General features: G+C 54.4%; 1 protein-coding gene and 1 long non-coding RNA gene across 3 annotated transcripts in view; both read left to right on the top strand.

Annotated features, from left to right (window-relative positions):
* The window catches only part of LOC130256475 (uncharacterized), a 114393-nt gene that overhangs the window by 16635 nt on the left and 77727 nt on the right, over positions 1-20031 (top strand). The gene's annotated exons all lie outside the window — the stretch shown is intronic.
* On the top strand, positions 1287-17175 carry IL23R (interleukin 23 receptor). The gene is made up of 14 exons (XM_056498122.1): positions 1287-1361; positions 4363-4656; positions 4727-4850; positions 6044-6213; positions 7074-7219; positions 7710-7869; positions 8501-8580; positions 8814-9027; positions 10771-10968; positions 11969-12052; positions 13670-13720; positions 14282-14378; positions 14772-14862; positions 16096-17175. Exons 1-14 carry the CDS (start codon positions 1304-1306, stop codon positions 16684-16686), a joined length of 2358 nt encoding a protein of 785 aa, XP_056354097.1. The 5' UTR covers positions 1287-1303; the 3' UTR covers positions 16687-17175.

Raw genomic sequence — 20031 nt, 5'->3', positions numbered from 1 at the left:
ATGAGATCAGAGCCCAGCATCTCCAAACTGCCCCGTTGCTTTGCCTTTGGAGTTTGCAAACCCTCCAAGCTGGAATAAAACCACGAACGTGACTCCCAGGGGAAGCTCTGCCTGGGCACATTCGGAGTTTTCAGCCCCACTCACATGACCCCAATTGCATTTTTTATTTTTTTTTTTTAATTTTCCCTGACTAGCAGGAGGTTTGTGGGCACTTGGGAACCGACAGCTTCTCTTTGTAGGTCAGGTAATGGGGAGGCACTTGAGGCTTGACTCACTGGTGATGAATGCTTGATCAGCCCCGCAGCCGAACCAGGTCACCTCAGCCTGCACCAGAAGCTCTCGTGCTGCTGGTGGCCTGGTTTGGGTGGAAAAGCCGCGTTTTGAAGCTTCTGCTGTGGATTCTGGCCTCCCTCCAGGGAAAGCTGCCATTCCTGACAGCAGGTATTGCACGGGGAAAGGAAGGGATGGAGGGTGGGCATGGCTGGGTGTGGGTTGGGGTGTCAGGGCTGGCTCAGATCTGCTCTGTGCCCACCCCCCACCCCCAGAGGGGTTTTGGGGGTGCTGGAGCCCCCCCAGCTTCAGGGGGTGCCTTGCTGGCTGCTCCAGGAGGATGCTCTGCCTGGGAAACAACAATTTCCCCCCAGGAGCTGCATTTCCTCACCAGCCTGTCCTTGGTGCCTCAAAACCCTTCCAGCCCCACGGTCCAAACCCCTCCAGGCTGCTGAGGCCAGGCTTGGGTTGTGGGAATTCCTCCAAAGAGGCCGTGGGGAGAGGAAAAGGGAGCAGGGAAAAATAAAACACCCATGGGGTGCAGGCACAGGGGTGACTCCTTGCAGGGAGAGCCTGGTTTGGGATTTTGGGGTTCAGTGCTGGGAAGAGCCATTGCTCAGCCTGGGCAGGAGCTGTGGGGAAGAAATTGGGGAAACAGGGAGTTTCTATCCCAAAATCCATGTCTGAGCCTCCCCAGGGATGGAGACTGCAGGACAAACCACTCTGGCCACCTTTAAAGAGCTTTTTCTTACATTCGGCTGGAATTCCCAGATTTCCAACGGGAGCCTGTTGCCTCCTCCTGTCCCTGGGCAGAGGAGGAGTTTGGCTCCCCCACCAGACCTCCATCCCCAAGGATTTTCCCTCCTCTCCAGGCACTCCTGACCCTCTGGCCCCATTCCAGAGCGTCCCCAGCTCTCCTGTCCCTGTGGCACCCCCCCCGACCCATCTCCTCCGAGGCGAGGCTGCTCAGATTTCCCTGCCACAAACCCTTCCTGCCCCTTTTCCTCCCTCAGGCGATGCCTCAGCCCGGCCCATGGCGGGCTCCGGCGGGGCTCTGCTGCTGCCCGTCCTGCTCTGCTGCCTCTGCCCGGGTGAGTGACGGTGGCAGGGCCACCCCGGGGACACCCGGGCCAGGGACAGGGCTGGGGGTGTCCAGGGGAGCGTGTCAGGGGGGAGGGTCCCGTGTCCTGCAGCTCCTTCTCCTTCCCTCTCCCCTCCCTGGAGTGGGGTCATTCCCAGCCTCCCAGGGCGTTTTCCAGCCCCACAGGACCATTTCCAGCCTCCCAGGACCATTTCCAGCCTCCCAGGGCGTTTTCCACCCTCCCAGGACCATTTCCAGCCTCCCAGGGCATTTTCCAGCCTCCCAGGATCATTCCCAGACTCCCAGAGCCATTTTCCAACTTCCCATAACCATTCCCAGCCTCCTAAGAATATTTCCAGCCTCCCAGGGCCATTTCCAGCCTCCCAGGACCATTCCCAGCCTCCTAAGACCATTCCCAGCCTCCCAGGGCCATTTCCAGCCTCCCAGGACCATTCCCAGCCTCCTAAGACCATTCCCAGCCTCCCAGGACCGTTTCCAGCCTCCCAGGACCATTTCCAGCCTCTCAGAGCCATTTCCAGCCTCCCAGAGCCATTTCCAGCCTCCCAGGGCATTTTCCAGCCTCCCAGGATCATTCCCAGACTCCCAGAGCCATTTGCCAACTTCCCATAACCATTTCCATCCTCCTAAGAACATTTCCATCCTCCCAGAGCCATTTCCAGCCTCCCAGAGCCATTTCCAGTCTCCCATGACCATTCCCAGCCTCTCAGATCCATTCCCAGCCTCCTAAGACCATTCCCATCCCCCCCATGATCATTCCCATCCCCCCCATGATCATTCCCACCCCCCATGACCATCTCCATCCCCCCAGAACCATTCCCAGCCTCCCAGAGCCATTTCCACACTCCCAGATCCATTTCCACACTCCTAGGATCATTTCCATCCTCCTAAGACCATTTCCAACCTCCCATGACCACTCCCACCCCCCCAGGACCATTCCCATCCTCCCATGACCATTCCCATCCCCCCATGACCATTCCCATCCTCCCATGACCATTCCCATCCTCCCATGGCCATTCCCATCCCCCCAGATCCACCCCCCCAGGACCACTCCCACCCCCCCAGGACCATCCCCATCCCCCCATGACCATTCCCACCCCCCCCAGGACCATTCCCACCCCTACATGACCACTCCCACCCCCCCAGGACCATCCCCATCCCCCCATGACCATTCCCACCCCCCCCAGGACCATTCCCACCCCTACATGACCACTCCCATCCCCCCAGGACCATTCCCAGTCTCCCAAGACCATCCCCACCCCACCCAGGACCATTCCCATCCCTACGTGACCACTCCCATCCCCCCATGACCATTCCCATCCCCCCATTCCCATCCCCCCATGACCATTCCCATCCTCCCATAACCATTTCCATATTCCCAGATCCATCCCCCCAGGACCATTCCCATCCCCCCATGACCATTCCCATCCCCCCAGGACCATTCCCATCCCCCCATCTCCACCCCCCCAGGACCACTCCCATCCCCCCATTACCACTCCCATCCCCCCATTCCCACCTTCCCAAGACCATTCCCACCCTCCCATGACCACTCCCATCCCCCCATGACCATTCCCATCCCCCCATTCCCATCCCCCCATGACCATCTCCACCCCCCCGGGACCACTCCCACCCCCCCAGGACCATTCCCATCCCCCCATGACCATTCCCACTCTCCCATGACCATTCCCATCCCCCCATTCCCACCTTCCCATGACCATTCCCACCCCCCCAGGACCACTCCCACCCCCCCAGAGCCATTCCCAGCTCCTGCAGCCCCAGCCGAGCCCGGGCTGTGCCGCCGCAGCCGAGCCGGGCTCAGCCCTGCCCTTTCCAGGAAGATCAGATGGAGCCGATAGCGCCGGGGCTGCTGCTCCGCTCCATCTGATAGCGAAGGGCAGCGCCCCCGCCGCGCTAATCGTGCGGATCTGAGCTCTCGAGAGCGCAGGTTATTTCCCTGCAGTCGTTTGAGCACTAGAGCAAAAGTTAAAATCGGGGGAAAGGCGAAACTGGCTGTTAGCGGTGGGCTGGGGTGAGTCAGCGGGGCTGCTGCAGGCGGGGGGCTCATCCCGCTCCCAAATCTGGGCTGGGAGAGACCTCGGAGCTCAGAGCCTGGGCAGGGACACCTCCCTCTGCCCCAGGGTGTCCCAGCCCATGTCCAGCCTGGCCTTGGGATCCAGGGCAGTCACAGCTGCTCTGGGCACCCAGGGCATTTTATAAATCTTTTCTCCCATCTAATCTAAATCGACCCTTTTTTAGTTTAAAACCTTTTTTCCCTTGTCCCATGGGATGGTCGTGGCCCTGCATGAGCATGGAACAGTGAGGGTTGTTCAAAATGAAGGTTTCAGAGCACATGAGTGATAACAAAAACAGGCTCTGAGCTTAAAACACACCCTGTAGTCCATAGATACTGTGAATTTTAACCAGATCTTGAAACCAAACTGAAGGGGAGAAATCCTTTGGAATTATCTCCATCCAGCCAAGAGCTGTGCAGGTCCAGGATCACAGCTGGGTTAATTCCACACCAGGATCACAGCTGGGTTAATTCCACACCTGGGATCACACCTGGGTTAATTCCACACCAGGATCACAGCTGGGTTAATTCCACACCTGGGATCACACCTGGGTTAATTCCACACCAGGATCACAGCTGGGTTAATTCCACACCCAGGATCACACCTGGGTTAATTCCACACCTGGGATCACACCTGGGTTAATTCCATACCTGGAATCACACCTGGGTTAATTCCACACCCAGGATCACACTGGGTTAATTCCACACCTGGAATCCACGATCACACCTGGGTCCAAATCCTGTCCAACCTGATTTTGGACCCTGGGGAAACGATTTCTCCCCAGCATCACTCGCGACCCTCGGTTTATCCCATGGGGTTCAGGGTGACCGGGGGGGTGTAACCCCCTCGCTGCTGCACCCCAGGGAGCCCCCTGACCCCCCCTGACCCCCCTGACCCCCCTGACCTCCCGCTTTGGCACAGGCGCTGCGAGCATCGAGTGCAGGGGCCGCGTGTGGGTGGAGCCCGCGCCCGTGGTTCCGATGGGCTCCGACATCTCCATCGGCTGCCAGCCCGGCCCGGGCTGCCCTTCGGCCCAGCTCCTCATCCTCCTCAACTACAGCCACGCCGAGGGGCCCCGGCAGCCGCTGCCCGGCGGCGCCCTGCGGCTCCGGCTGCGCGATTTTCGGGCGCCCCTGGCCACCGCCACCTGCTTCTCGCGCTGTGCCGGCGCCCCGGGGCACCGCCTGGAGTGCGGCACCGAGCTGCGGGCGGGCTGTGAGTACCCCCGGGCCCCGGCCCCCCAGCCCCGAGCTGGTTCGGCTCCTGACCCGCCTCGGCCCCGCAGACCCCCCGGACCCCCCCGGCAACCTGAGCTGCGCCATCGCCGAGGGCTCGGAGCGCCTGGAGTGCGCCTGGGACGCGGGACGGGACACGCACCTGGAGACACGGCACAGCCTCCACCTGCGCAGGTGAGCGGGGCCGCGGGGCGGGGCAGCTGGGTGACAGCCTGGGTGACAGAACCTGGGTGATAGTCTGGGTGACAGCCTGGGTGACAGAGAGCCCCAAGTGACAGCCCCGGGTGACAGCCTGGGTGACAGCCTGGGTGACAGAGAGCCTAGGTGACATGCAGCCCCGGGTGACACACAGTCCCTGGTGACAGCCCGGGTGACAGTCCCGGGTGACAGTCCCGGGTGACAGTCTCGGGTGACAGCCCCAGGTGACACACAGCCCCGGGTGACAGCCCCGGGTGACAGCCCCGGGTGACAGCCCCGGGTGACACACAGTCCCTGGTGACAGCCCCGGGTGACAGCCCCGGGTGACACACAGTCCCTGGGTGACAGCCCCGGGTGACACGCAGCCCCGGGTGATACGCAGCCCCGCCGTGCCCCAGTTCCACTTCCTCCAGCTCACGTTTTGTCACCTCCTGCCCAGAGCCGCACGTCTCTCAGCTCTGGCTGTCACCCTCAGCGTGCCCTGCCCCAGGGAACCAGGGTTCAGCTGCCTGGGCTCTCCCCAGGAGAAACAGAGGGTGAACCTAACGCTGCCCAAACCCCAAAACCAGCTTGAAGCTGAAGCAGAGGTGCTGGCTGCTGCATGGTGTGCCACAGTGCCACCCTGGGATGATCCCTGCCACCAAAACCCCATGGCAACACTGGCATGTCACACCCATCCCATCCCATCCCATCCCATCCCATCCCATCCCATCCCATCCCATCCCATCCCATCCCATCCCATCCCATCCCATCCCATCCCAGGATATTCCCTGCCACCAAATCCCCCATGGCAGCACCTGGCCTGTCCCAGAACCTGCTGCTGTCCCAGGACATTCTCTGCCACTGGAGTCCCCATGGCACCAGCCTGACAGGCTTTCAGTCATCCTGATCCAATTTTAATAGCATCCAATCCCATCATATGGAAGATTTGTGAGGAGAAGGGATAAAGCTCCTGCCTAAATCTGCTGGGGGTGAAGCAGCCAGAAAGGAAAGAAAGATTTCCCTTCCCACTGTGGAAATACAAATCCCCAGCAGCAGTGGCAGGGAAGGGAATGACTTTCCCGTTTGCTTTAGGGGTGAGCAGCTCTGGGTTTGGGCAGGAGCTGTGGCACTCAGCCTGTGCTGCTGGGGTGGGCACGGCCTGGGATGGGGCTGCCTTCTGCTTCCAGGGTGGTGGCACAGGATGAGCAGGACGAGGAGGAAAAGATCTTCCCTGCAGACTCAGCTGTGCTGCTGAGAGAGCTGAATAACCAGAGCCACTACTCGGGGTGGGTGCAGGCCAGCAACGCCCTGGGCACTGCCCGCTCTGCCCTGAGGCTCCTCATCCTGCAGGAGCTCGGTATGTCCCTCTGTCTGTCTGTCTGTCTGTCTGTCCATCATCCATCCATTTTCCATCATCCATCCATTATCATCCATCCATCCATCCATTATCCATCCATCCATCCATCCATCATCCATCCATTATCATCCATTTTCCATCATCCATCCATCATCCATCCATCTATCATCTATCCATCATCCAAAAATCGTCCATCCAGCATCCCTCATCCATCCATCCATCCATCCATCCATCCATCCATCCATCCATCATCCAATCAACAAACCAACAAACATCCATCCCTCCATCCATCCATCCATCCATCATCCATCATCCATCCCTCCATCCATCCATCATCCATCATCCATCCATCATCCATCCATCCATCCAACCATCCATCCCTCCATCCATCCATCATCCATCATCCATCCATCATCCACCATCCATCCATCCATCCATCCATCCATCCATCCATCCATCCATCATCCATCCATCATCCACCATCCATCCATCCATCCATCATCCATCCATCATCCATCCATCATCCACCATCCATCCATCCATCCATCCATCCATCATCCATCCATCATCCATCCATCATCCATCCATCCATCCATCCATCCATCCATCCATCCATCCCTCATCCATCCATCCATCCATCCATCCATCCATCCATCCATCCATCCATCCATCCATCCATCATCCATCATCCATCCATCCATCCATCATCCATCATCCATCCATCCATCCATCCCTCTGCCCACCCCCGCCGTGCTGTGGCTGTTCATGTCCCTCCGCCCCTCCCCGCCCCGCGGTGTCACTTTAGGGACGCTCCGAGCCCGGTGCCAGCCCCTCCCCTTCCCCCCCGCCTGTCCCCGCAGTTGTCCCCGCTCTGCCCGTGGCCATCGGCGCCGACACCTCGGGCTCGTCTCCTCCGGTCACCACCACGCGCTGGAGGAGCCGGACCCGGCTGCGGAACGTGCGGTGCCAGGAGCGGCACAGAGCCACGGGCACCCCGACGTGGCAGGTGAGGCCCCCGGGGCCCCCAAACCTCCCCCGCGTGTCCCTGGTGAACAGACACGAGTCCCGGGGATATTTGGGGTCACCCAAAACTCGCCCCTTTGCTCCGGTGCTGGGGGAGCACGGGCACCCCTGGCAGATCCCACTTTGAGGGGCTGAGGGTGCAGACGGCCTCGTGGGCAGGGCCATCTCAGCTTTGTTACCAAAAAAACCGAATTCCAAATATTTCCAAACATTCTCCTCCGCAAGGACAAGGCACAAAATCCTCTGGGATGCTCAGCGCGCGCCCCAGACAAAGCCACAGCGGGCCAGCTCCAGCCGAGCCCTTCGGGGCCATCCCTGAGTGCTGGCAGCTGCCACGGGAGCCCCAAAATCCCCGCGGTGGCGGAACCGGGGGCTCCTGGCGGGGACAGCGCTGCCCGTGCGGAGAGGGTGGCGGTGCCCTGCCCCGTGCCGGGGGTGCCCGTGGGGACCCGCTGTCCCCGCTGTCCCCGCAGGTGGAGCCGTGCGACACCGCGGATCGGGAGGGTCCCCGCTGGCAGCACGAGCTGCAGAGCGACACCGAGTTCGAGTTCCAGGCGCGGTGCCGGCTCAGCAGCGCCCGGAGCCCCTGGAGCGCCTGGAGCCCCCCGTTCCTCTACAGCACCCCCGAGGCAGGTGGGCGCAGCCGCGGCGACACCGCGTGTGGCATCTGCCAGCCCCGGGGTGCCGCAGCCCTGCGGAGGTGGCGCTTGGGGACACGGGGCAGTGCCGGGCGGTGCTCGGGCTCGATGTTCTCAGAGGGTTTTTCCAATACCTTTAGTGGCTTTCTTGCTCCCCTGGGGTGGAAAAATCGCACCAGCCGGGGTGTCGCGACAAATCCCTGTCACCCTGAGCCGGCTCAGCCATCCCGGGATGCGCGGGCAGCGCTGCCCTCCCATCCCGGTGGCACCGGGGAACCGAGGGTGCCCTCCCCCCAAAAAAACAAAAAATCAGCGCCCGCCGGTTCTTTCCATCCGCGCTCCTTCCTCTGCCGGCCGCAGAACCCCGGCAGGGAGGGGCTTGGGGTGGGGGGGGCCCTGGGGTTCCCTGGGTGTCCCACGGGTGCCCCCCGCTGTCCCACGGTGTCCCCCCGATATCTCACGGTGTCCCTGGGGTGTGTCCCGGTGTCTCCCGCTGTCCCCCCGCTGTCTCACGGTGTCCCCGCTGTCTCACGGTGTCCCCCCGATATCTCACGGTGTCCCTGGGGTGTCTCCCGCTGTCCCCCCGCTGTCTCACGGTGTCCCCCCGCTGTCCCCTCCTGTCGCAGCCCCCGCCGCTCCCGCCGTGTGGCGGCGCCTGGGTCCGGTCCTGCCCGACGGCAGCCGCGAGGTGACGGTCTTGTTCAAGGTAAGGTGATTTTTGGGGCTCTGCTCGGTGCATTTTTGGCTCCGCCGCTCCTCCCCGAGCAGCCGGAGGTGCCGCCCTCCCTGAGGAGCCCTTTGGGCTGCAAAGGGATGGGAGGAAAACTCGGAGCCAAACCTCTCCATCCTTGGAGAAGGTGCCGCCCACCCCTGGCGATGTCCTGGCCGGGTGTCCCGCTGTCCGACCCCACAAACCCGCGCCCATCTCGCCCCCCGCAGCCGCTACCAGCCCGGGGTGCCCGCGGGAGGATCCTGGGCTACGCCGTGAGCTGGGAGCGGCGCGGGGCAGCGGAGCCGCTGTGCCTCACCTCGGGCACCGAGTGCACCGTGCGGGTGCCGCCGGGAGCCCGCAGCCTCCTGGTCACCGCCCGCAACTCCAGAGGGACCTCCAGCCCCGCCAGCATCCCCCTGGACCGAGCTGCGGCTCGGGAAGGTAGGGCCGCGCTCCAGCCGAGGGGGTTGTGCCCGGATTGCTTGGAAATGCTGGATTGGGCAAGGGGAAGGTCCCGGCAGAGCTCTGCCCGCCCCGCGAATGGAGAACAAAGTCCGCCAGATAAGTGCCCTGGAGATGCTCCACAGCTGGGTGTGGAATCGTGGAGTTGTGGAGTGGTTTGGGTTGAGAGAGACCTTAAAGCTCATTTCATTGCTCCATGGGCAGGGAGACCTCCCACTGTCCCAGGTTAATCCGAAACTCAATGTCCAGCCTGGCCTTGGACAATCCCAGGGATCCAGGGGCAGCCAGAGCTGCTCTGGGAATTCCATCCCAGCCCCTCCCCACTCTCCCAGTGAACAATTCCTCCCCAATATCCATCCATCCCTGCCCTCTGGGAATCCATTCCCTGTGTCCTGCCCCTCCATCCCTTGTCCCCTCTCCAGCTCTCCTGGAGCCCCTTCAGGCTCTGGAATCTCAGCCCTTCACCTCCTAAGGCTGCACAACAAACTCAAAAATGAGTTTGCCCAGCCCATGTTGGCTGGCAAAGCAAAAGGTGCAGGGCTGCTCCTCTGCTCTGCCCCCAGCACAGCTCCTGCAGCCCCCACCGTCAGCTGGGCCCTGGCAAACTGAAAAAGAAGGGGAAAAAAAACCCCTTTCTAAATCCTTTTAAGACCACCTTATGCTCCCTGTGCCTGGGCTGTGGTTTTCCCCACAACTGAAAAATGTCTCTGAATGAGCAATGGGAGGGGAAAGTCCCGTTGAAGGCGAGGACAAATACGTGACTAAAAAGGAACTGAAGAGAAAGAAGGTGGAAAAAACTCTGTAAGCTCTGATGTTTATCAGAATCGTGCACTTTTCTGGTAAGAAGTGACAGGTGAAGGGGAGGGACTGAGCTGATGATGTGGGTTTGGGGATTGGCAAGAACAGAGTTCTGCAGCTGGGATGAGCACAGCTGTCCCTGTGCTGGACATGGAGGGGCTGGAGCGTGTCCAGGGCAGGGAATGGAGCTGGAAACGGGATGGAGAATCCCTGAGGGGATGGGAAGGGGCTGGAGAGTCACTGAGGGGATGGGAAGGGGCTGGAGAATCCCTGAGGGGATGGGAAGGGGCTGGAGAATCCCTAAGGGGATGGGAAGGGGCTGGAGAATCCCTGAGGGGATGGGAAGGGGCTCAGGCTGGAGAAAAGGAGGCTCAGGGGGAATTTCTGGCTCTGCACAACTCCCTGCCAGGAGGGGACACTGGGGGGATTTGGGATCTGGGAACAGCTCAGGCTGGACCAGGGGAGGCTCAGGTTGAATATCATGAAAATTTCCTAATGGGAAACTTTTCCAGCCCTGGCACAGCAGCCCAGGGCAGTGGAGTCTCCATTCCTGGAGGGATTCAAAAGCCACACTTGGGGACATTGGTCAGTGGTGGCCTTGATCTTTAAGGTCTTTTCCAACCTAAATAATTCTATGAAATACAGATAAGTACATAGAGTCATATATATATATGTATATATATAGTGTGTGTTTATCTATAAACCCACCATATTCTATATATACCATATTAGAATATTCCATAATAGAATATTACATAATAGAATATTACATATTCTATCTTATATTCTATATCATATTCTGTAATTTGCTGCCCTCCCTTCATTTTTCAAACACTTCCAAGAAACCCACCTTCACCCTGGGCTCGGCTGCCCCTCCCCAGCCCCCAAGGATGAATTTGGGGTGAGAACCTTCTTTCTCCACAGAATTCCCAGCACCGGGGGCTGTGGAGGTGAAGCCTGAGAAGCAGAGCAGGGTCCTGGTGCGGTGGGAGCCCCCCCAGCACAGCCAGAGCCCCCCAGTCTGGTTCATCCTGGAGTGGCTGTCCAGCTCCCGGCACGGCCAGCAGGAGCAGCTCCGCTGGGAGCGAGTCCCGGGGCAGGAAACACACACCTACATCCCAGGTAGGACCTGCCAGGTCCCTGTTCTGCTTGGAACAGTCAGCAGGGGTTAAAGATGCACATTGGGTTATAAACCCAAATCAGGCTGCGAGTCCAAATTACAATATAAATCCGAATTAAGTTATGAATCTGAATTAGAATATAAATTAAAATTAGATTATTAATTTGAATTAGGCTATAAATCCGAATTAGATTATGAATCTGAATTAGACTATAAATTCAAATTATATTATTAATCTGAATTAGGCTATAAATCCAAATTAGATTATTAATCTGAATTAGACTCTAAATTAAAATTAGATTATTAATTTGAATTAGGCTATAAATCCAAATTAGATTATGAATCTGAATTAGACTACAAATACAAATTAGATTATTAATCTGAATTAGACTATAAATCCAAATTAGATTATTAATCTGAATTAGGCTATAAATCCGAATTAGATTATGAATCTGAATTAGAATATAAATCCAAGTTAGATTATGAATCTGAATTAGACTATAAATTCAAATTAGATCATGAATCTGGATTGGACTATAAATTCAAATTAGATTATTAATCTGAATTAGGCTACAAATCCAAATTAGATTATTAATCTGAATTAGACTATAAATTCAAATTATATTATTAATCTGAATTAGAATATAAAATTCAAATTAGATTATGAATCTGAATTAGACTACAAATCCAAATTAGACCATGAAGGCAGTTTCATGGGATTTTGAGCCCCTGCCTCTTGTTTTTGGGGACTGGGGCTGTGAAGAGCCCTTGGGGAAGAAGCAGAACTGAAGGAATTGGAGATTTGAGGGCATTTGTGGGATTGGGTCCCTGGGTGAAGATCTCGGGGAAAGGAGGGATGGGGAGGGAAAGAAAACAAAATAAAAAGAGCAACACCAGAGCCACAAAGGGCAGCCCAGCTGCTCTCCCCACCCAGGCTGAGCGAGGTGGGGCCTGCAGAGCAGGTAAAAATCCACATTTTGGGTGGGAATTGTGTTTTCCCAGCAGAGGCAGCAGCAGGAGCTGCCCCCCGAGTGTCACTGTATGCTGTGTACCCCCAGGGCATCAGCACTGCCAGCTCCAGCCCAGGTGAGCCTGCTCCTGCCTGGCACAGGATAAACCCTCCCCTCTCAGCAAAAAAAATAGAGCTTTTAATCAAAATATTTGTAGAACCCATCTCCAGCTGGTCTTTGCCCCCCTGTTCTTAAAACACCCCAGCACTGGATTTTCCTCCAGCAGAGTTTTGTCCCTTTCTGTGGCAGAAAGGTGAGGCTGAAAATGCAGAATTCACAAGGAAATGCAGCAGATAGACCAGGATACAGCAAGGAGCTTTCCAGAGAGCACTGGGCAGACACAGCCTGCCCTTCCTCACCTGCAGTGGGAGCTTGGAAGGGACAACTCCAGGGGATCAGGGAATTCCAGGCTGGGAATGGTTTTGGGGAAGGGCACGAGGGGGCCTGCAAAGGGACATCATCCTCTTCATCCTCATCCTCTTCATCCTCTTCATCCTCATCATCCTCATCATCCTCATCCTCTTCATCCTCATCATCCTCTTCATCCTCACCATCATCCTCATCATCCTCATCATCCTCATCATCCTCTTCATCCTCATCATCATCCTCTTCATCCTCATCATCCTCATCCTCTTCATCCTCATCCTCCTCTTCATCCTCATCATCCTCATCATCCTCATCATCCTCTTCATCCTCATCATCCTCATCATCCTCTTCATCCTCATCGCCCTCTTCACCCTCTTCATCCTCACCATCCTCATCATCCTCACCCTCTCCATCACTGGGGGTGGCCTGCAGGGCTGGGCAGGGTCTAACTAACCCCTGAGCTCAGCCCAAGCCAGGGCTGGGTTTAAATCGAGCCCAGCTGGGCCAGGTGAGGCTGGGCAGGGCCATTGAGGGCTGGCAGAGCCTGAGGCACCTGCAGGGACACCCGGGGTGACATGGGGACACCCGGGGTGGCACTGGGGACACAGGGACTCCTCCAGTGCCACAGCAGCTCCCTGGCTCCTCCCTGACCTGCAGAGGGCAGGTCTCCCAGGAATTGGAAGCTGACATCCCTGGCTGGTTGGTTTTTTTTGTTAGCCCTGGTTTTTGGGTTTCCAGCAGGGCAGGGCCCCCTCTGTGGCACCAAGATCCCAGGGAATTTCAGGATCACAGCTTCAGGTTATCCCAGCAGATCTGGATTATTTCCTTGGTCTAGAGCTGCAGATCTTCCCTCCCTGCGTGGAAATGATCAGGAAATTCATTCCCATGGGGTTCAGGTTTGGGAAACCCCAGAATGGTTTGGGCTGGGAGGGACTCAAAGCCCAGGCAGTGCCAGGGCAGGGACGCTGCCACTGTCCCAGGGATGCTCCAGTGTCCCTCCTGGGCACTGCCAGGCATCCACAGCTCCTCTGGGAATCCTGTCCAGGAAAAGGATGGGGCAGTTCCCCAGGGGAGCAGATCCTTGCTTGGGGTGCTGAGGGGAGGATGTGCAGGCAGATGTTTCCTAGTATTGATCAACATCTCACTGAACTGGGAAATGGGGCATTGTGGGGAGCCCAGCCAGAGCTGGAGTCATTCATTCCTTCAGGAAACCCAATTTTTCTATTTATATCACCATTTCTTTTCTCTCTAAAGATCAAACCAGGGCAGGTTTTGTGTCACCCACCCCCCAAATGAATCACAGACCTTTCCCCCCTCTGTGTTGCAGCCCCTGCTGAGGAGCCACATCTGGGCAGCACCTACAGCCAGATGTCCCAGGGTAAGGAGGGCAGCCCTGCCTTGCTAAGCCGGGCTTTGTCCTGGGTTTAACCCCAGGAATGCCCAACAGTGGGAATTGAGAGCCCCAGGATGCTCTGGGGAGGTCAGAGCCAACCAAAGAACATTTTCACTCCATTCACCCACAGAATGCAGCTCTGAGTTTTGCTTTCTAACAAAATATAATGTCCAGTACAGGTGGGAGGTGCCAACACCAGGAAAATATAAAAATATAAAAATATAAAAATAAATATAAACATATAAAAATAATATAAAAATATAAAAATATAAAAATATAAAAATATAAAAATATAAAAATATAAAAATAAATATAAAAATAACCCCTGCAAGGGGCTGATGCCACCCTGCAGTTTGGAGCAGGCATGGCTCTGGTTTTGGGGATCTTTGCACATGCTCTGGTAAAGGTCAGGATCAGTCTCAGCACTTAAACCAAAAGCAAAACCAGCTCAGGCTGAGGAATTCACCTCAGCATTTCTGGCCCTGGGGTGGGAAATGGTGAGTGACTGAAGCACTGAGCCCCACTTCCCCTCTCCATCTCTTGCAGATGATGACATCAGAGTTTTTTTGGGACTGAGCCTCAGCATGGTGGGACTGTCAGTTCTTTTTGCAATTGTGATGTTTAAAAAATCAGTCAGGAAAAGGTATTCCTTTCATAATTTTTTACCTTTTTTACCTTTTTTTTTTTTTTTTTTTTTTTGGTGCATATAAAATAAATATAAAATTTCTTTGGGATGTTTTAAAACCAACTTCAGAGCCCTTTTCTCCACAGCCTGAGGGCAATGCCACACATTTACCAGGTTGTTGTATGAAAGGACTTTTTGGTGCTCTGCAGAAAGGCAGAGACCAAGAAAAAAAAAAAAAAAATCAAATAAACATGAAATTGGTGAAATTAAAGAATGGGGAGCCCAGAATTTCCAAGCCCAGCTCAAAGGCTGAGTGTCCTTCCTTCCCACCCAGGCATGAGGAATATCTGGGTGATAAATTTAATAAATAAATTTAACACTTGGGGTTTGTTTTTTTCCCTTTTGGTGAAGGGTGAAGGCCACCCTGGTGTCCCTCCTGCCCGAGTGGCTCTTTGAAGATTTTCCCCACCTGGAGAACAGCACCGTGGTGAAGTCACTCCAGGTGAGGACAGAGGTTTTCATCCCCTCAGATTAAAGCTTGGCTTTAATCACAGGATTATTCACGTTGGAAAATCCCTCTGAGGTTGTTGAGTCCAACCATCCCTGCCCCAAGTGCCACATCCACAGGGATTTTAAATCCCTGCAGGGATGTAAGAACAGCCCTTTCCACAGAGAAATCTTCCCTAAAATCCAACCTAAACCTCCCCTTGAGGCCATTTCCTCTGGGATATTCCTCCAGCTGGGAGAAGGGAGCTCACTCCAGATTTCCCCAGGAGAGGGGAGATGTGCCCAGTGCCATCCTGGAGAGGGGAGATGTGCCCAGGGCCACCCTGCAGCTCACTCCAGAGCTGTGGGGAGCAGGGATGGGAAGGGATTGAGTTCTGAGCTCCTGGGAACAGCTCAGGAATCATTTCCCAAGGAGCCTGGATTAGCTGAGATCTTTAACCTTTAATTCCAAATATTCTGTATTCCACATCTTCCCTGGGCTGGGAGGGAGCTCAGAGCTGATCCCAGTCCATCCCCTGGGCCAGGCTGCTCCCAGCTCTGAGGGCAGCTCAATTATTAACCAAATCCACCCTGATTTCCCCTGGAGAGGGGAGATGTGCCCAGGGCCACCCAGGAGAGGGGAGATGTGCCCAGGGCCACCCTGGAGAGGGGAGATGTGCCCAGGGCCACCCTGCAGCTCACTCCAGAGCTGTGGGGAGCAGGGATGGGAAGGGATTGAGTTCTGAGCTCCTGGGAACAGCTCAGGAATCATTTCCCAAGGAGCCCGGATTAGCTGAGATCTTTAACCTTTAATTCCAAATATTCTGTATTCCACATCTTCCCTGGGCTGGGAGGGAGCTCAGAGCTGATCCCAGTCCATCCCCTGGGCCAGGCTGCTCCCAGCTCTGAGGGCAGCTCAATTATTAACCAAATCCACCCTGATTTCCCCTGGAGAGGGGAGATGTGCCCAGGGCCACCCAGGAGAGGGGAAATGTGCCCAGGGCCATCCTGCAGCTCACTCCAGAGCTGTGGGGAGCAGGGATGGGAAGGGATTGAGTTCTGAGCTCCTGGGAACAGCTCAGGAATCATTTCCCAAGGAGCCCGGATTAGCTGAGATCTTTAACCTTTAATTCCAAATATTCTGTATTCCACATCTTCCCTGGGCTGGGAGGGAGCTCAGAGCTGATCCCAGTCCATCCCCTGGGCCAGGCTGCTCTCCTATTAACCAGATTCTCCCTGATTTCCCCAGGAGAGGGGAGATGTGCCCAGTGCCACCCAGGAGAGGGGAGATGTGCCCAGTGCCGCCCTGCAGGAGCCGTTCCTCACCCCCGCTGACCCCGTGCTCACCCAAATCCAGGAGGTGCCGGCAGAGGAGCAGCACCAGAGCCTGGCTACCGAGGTGGCCGAGCCCGGGGAGCCCCCAGGGGCCCCGGTGGCCCCCGGCAGCCCAGCCCCGGAGCGGCTCAGCCCCTACAAACCCCAGCTCTGCCCCGGCAGCTCGGGGTACGTCGCCGCCGGGATTCTCCCCGCGGAAATCCCAGAAGAGGAGGTGGGGATCCTGTCCCAGGGCCACAGCAGCCCTGTCCCCCGGCTGTGGGGGCTGCAGGCAGCGGGGCCAGCCCAGGTGTGCCTGCTGGAGAGGATCCACCTGGTGCTGAGCAGCAGCCAGGGGTTCCCGGCGCGGGCAGGAGCCGCGCCCTGCGCCGAGCCCTGCGAGCCCGGCGACGTCCCCCAGCAGATGCTGGTCCCCCAGGAGCTGCTGTCCTGCCTCAGAGCCACCCACAGCGACACGAACCCGCGCTGGGAACCTTGTTCTGACAGGAGCTGGGATTGGGGATAACCCCCCTGGAGTCTCAGCGCTGGGGTTGCCGGTGGAAGAGCCAGAGGGAAACTCCCGGTTGGAATTTCGCCCTCTGCAAACTCCACTGCGGGTTCTGCTGCCTGCCTGGGGAGCCTGGGCCAGCAAATCCCAAATTTTAACCTCCCCTCGCACTGGCAGAAGTAAAAAACCCCATAAAGTTTGGATTCCTGGAATGCCAAGCAGGAGATTCCTGCAGGGTGCAATATCTTCAATTACTGCTCAACATCGTCATCTTGTTAAAGGTTTGGAGCATTTCACTCCCAGAAGTTTGGAGCATTTAATTCCCAAGGATCTGGAGCATTTCATTCCCAAATGTTTGGAGTATTTAATTCCCAAAAGATTGGAGAATTTCGTTCCTAAATGTCTGGAGTATTTCATTTCCTTATGTTTGGAGCATTTCATTCCCAGAAGTTTGGAACATTTAATTCCCAATAATCTGGAGCATTTAATTCCCAAGAATCTGGAACATTTCATTTCTATATGTTTGGAGCATTTAATTCTCAAAAGTTTGGAGCATTTAATTTCCACACATTTGGAGCACTTCATTCCCAAAAGTTTGGAGTATTTCATTCCCAAAAGTTTGGAGCATTTCATTCCCAAAAGTTTGGAGCATTTCATTCCCAAATGTTTGGAGCATTTCATTCCCAAAAGTTTGGAGCATTTCATTCCCAAAAGTTTGGAGCATTTCATTCCCAAATGTTTGGAGCATTCTGTTCCCAAAAGTTTGGAGCATTTTTATTCCCAATAGTTTGGAGTATTTCATTCCCAAACATTTGGAGCATTTCATTCCTGGAGCTAATTGCAGTTAAAATGGATTTTAAAAAATCCCTCAGACATCCTGGCAGAGATTTGGGAAATATTTTGGGATTGCTGCTGATGAACAGACACCACACCAAGGAGGATTTTATATCACAGGAGTACCAAGAACATGGAATCTTTTCTGTATTTCATTTTCCTCCCATTCCCAATAAAAACCCACTCAGGTGCAGGATAAACCTCCCCTGCCTGCCAGGCTGGTTTAAATCCCTGTGAGTTTTTTTTTCCAGTTTTTCCTAGGCACTGTGAGCATTTCTCCATCAGCTGTTGCACAAATGGATTAAATTTGTTGTTCCTCGTGTGTGTTGTGCCTGCTCCTCCCATAAATCTGTCACTGATTCCAGAGGGGCTGTGCCTGGCAAGGAGGGGAGGATTCCTCTTTAGAAGCAGCAAACAAACACAGAAATGTGAGAGCAGCACAGCAGGGAGGATAAAATTAGTGATTGCTGCCTGTGCAGGAAGGAAATTGTACAAAAAGAGCCCTGAGCAGCCCAGAAGGGAGGGAAGGGGTTTGTGTTCAGTGTCCACATCCTGGGCCTGGGGCTGCCTCTGCACCTGAGCTGCCAAAGCTGGAGGGGAAAAATTCCTCCTGCCAGGAGCTGGGCTGCTCCTGCCCTGCAGGGAATTCACAAAAGCTTGGAGTATTTAATTCCCAAAGGTTTGGAGTATTTAATTCCCAGAAGTTTGGAGTATTCTGTTCCCAAAAGTTTGGAGCATTTCATTCTCAAAAGTTTGGAGAATTCCCAGAAGTTTGGAGTATTTCACTCCCAAAAGTTTGGAGTATTTAATTCCCAAAAGTTTGGAGCATTTCATTTCTATATGTTTGGAGTATTTCACACCCAAAAGTTTGGAGTATTTAATTCCCAGAAGTTTGGAGCATTCTGTTCCCAAAAGTTTGGAGCATTTCATTCCCAAAAGTTTGGAGCATTTCATTCCCAAAAGTTTGGAGCATTTAATTCTCCAAAGTCTGGAGTATTTAATTCTCAAAAGTTTGGAGTATTTAATTCCCAAAAGTTTGGAGCACTTCACTCCCAAAGTTTGGAGTATTTCACTCCCAAAAGTTTGGAGCATTTCAATCCAAAAAGTTTGGAGCATTTCATTCTCCAAAGTCTGGAGTATTTAAATCTCAAAAGTTTGGAGCATTTCATTCCCAAATGCTTGGAGCATTTCACTCCTAAAAGTTTGGAGTACATAATTCTCAAAAGTTTGAAATATTTAATTCCCAAATATTTGAAGTATTTAATTCCCAAAGTCTGGAGTATTTCACTCCCAAAATCTGGAGTATTTAATTCCCAAATCTGGAGCATCCCTGCACACAGAGCAGAGGCCAGAGGAGCTCAGCTCCTGCTCTCAGCAGTGGGGCAGATGGAGCATCCCCAGCTCCCACCATGGACCAGCCCTCAGTGCCAGCCCTGCTTTCCCGGGAGGTAAAAGATAAATATTGCTGCTGAAGGAAATGTCTCACAGCTGTGGTGCCCCTGGATCCCCGGGAGAGCCCGAGGCCGGGCTGGAAATGGGGATTGGTTTGGGTGGGGTTTAAGGTCCCTCCCAAACCATTCTGGGATTTGTGATCCCAACACCAGCCCGGGCTGCTCCATCCCAGCCTTGGACCTCCCAGGGATGGGGCATCCCACGAATCCCACACGAAGTCATTCTCCACTGATCCATTTTAACATCTCAGGGCTCCCTCCTTCCCTCAAATATCACAACCCCCCTAATTTTCGATACCGGGATTTTTTATCCCTGTTTTAAGCTTGGTTTTGCTGTTGGCAGCTGGATCCAGTGCCAGAGGTTCCCACTTGTTTATTTATCAGCTTGGAAATTATTTAAACCGAGACGAGAATAATAAAATAAAATAAATAAAATTATCATGCAATAAATTAAATATTAAATGTGCATCTGAGTGGCGATTTTAAACCCTTTCAGCTCATTACCATGCAGGAGGATGTGGAATTAGTTCTGGTTTGAGGTTGGCATTTAAACCGAAACGAGAATAAAGAAACAATAACTAAAATTAACACCTAATAAATTACGTATTAAATGTGCATGTGAGTGACGATTTTAAACCCTTTCAGCTCATTACCGTGCAGGAGGATGTGGAATTCATTCTGGTTTGAGGTTGGCAGCACAGAGAATTGGGTTTAGGCTCGGCTTAGTCACTCCCCTGTGGGGCTCAAGAATTCAGCTTAGAAACTATTTAAACGAGACTAAAGAAACAATAAATAAAATTAACACGCAATAAAATGAATATTAAATATGCATCTGAGTGGCGATTTTAAACTCTTTCAGCTCATTACCGTGCAGGAGGATGTGGAATTAGTTCTGGTTTGAGGTTGGCATTTAAATCGAAACGAGAATAAAGAAACAATAACTAAAATTAACACCTAATAAATTAAATATTAAATGTTCATCTGAGTGGCGATTTTAAACCCTTTCAGCTCATTACCGTGCAGGAGGATGTGGAATTAGTTCTGGTTTGAGGTTGGCAGCACAGAGAATTGGGTTTAG

Source organism: Oenanthe melanoleuca, chromosome 8 (assembly GCF_029582105.1).
Source record: "Oenanthe melanoleuca isolate GR-GAL-2019-014 chromosome 8, OMel1.0, whole genome shotgun sequence".
In the NCBI taxonomy this organism is placed as follows: domain Eukaryota; kingdom Metazoa; phylum Chordata; class Aves; order Passeriformes; family Muscicapidae; genus Oenanthe; species Oenanthe melanoleuca.
Note: the sequence above shows the minus strand (reverse complement) of the source record. Positions and strands in the feature narration are given on the sequence as shown.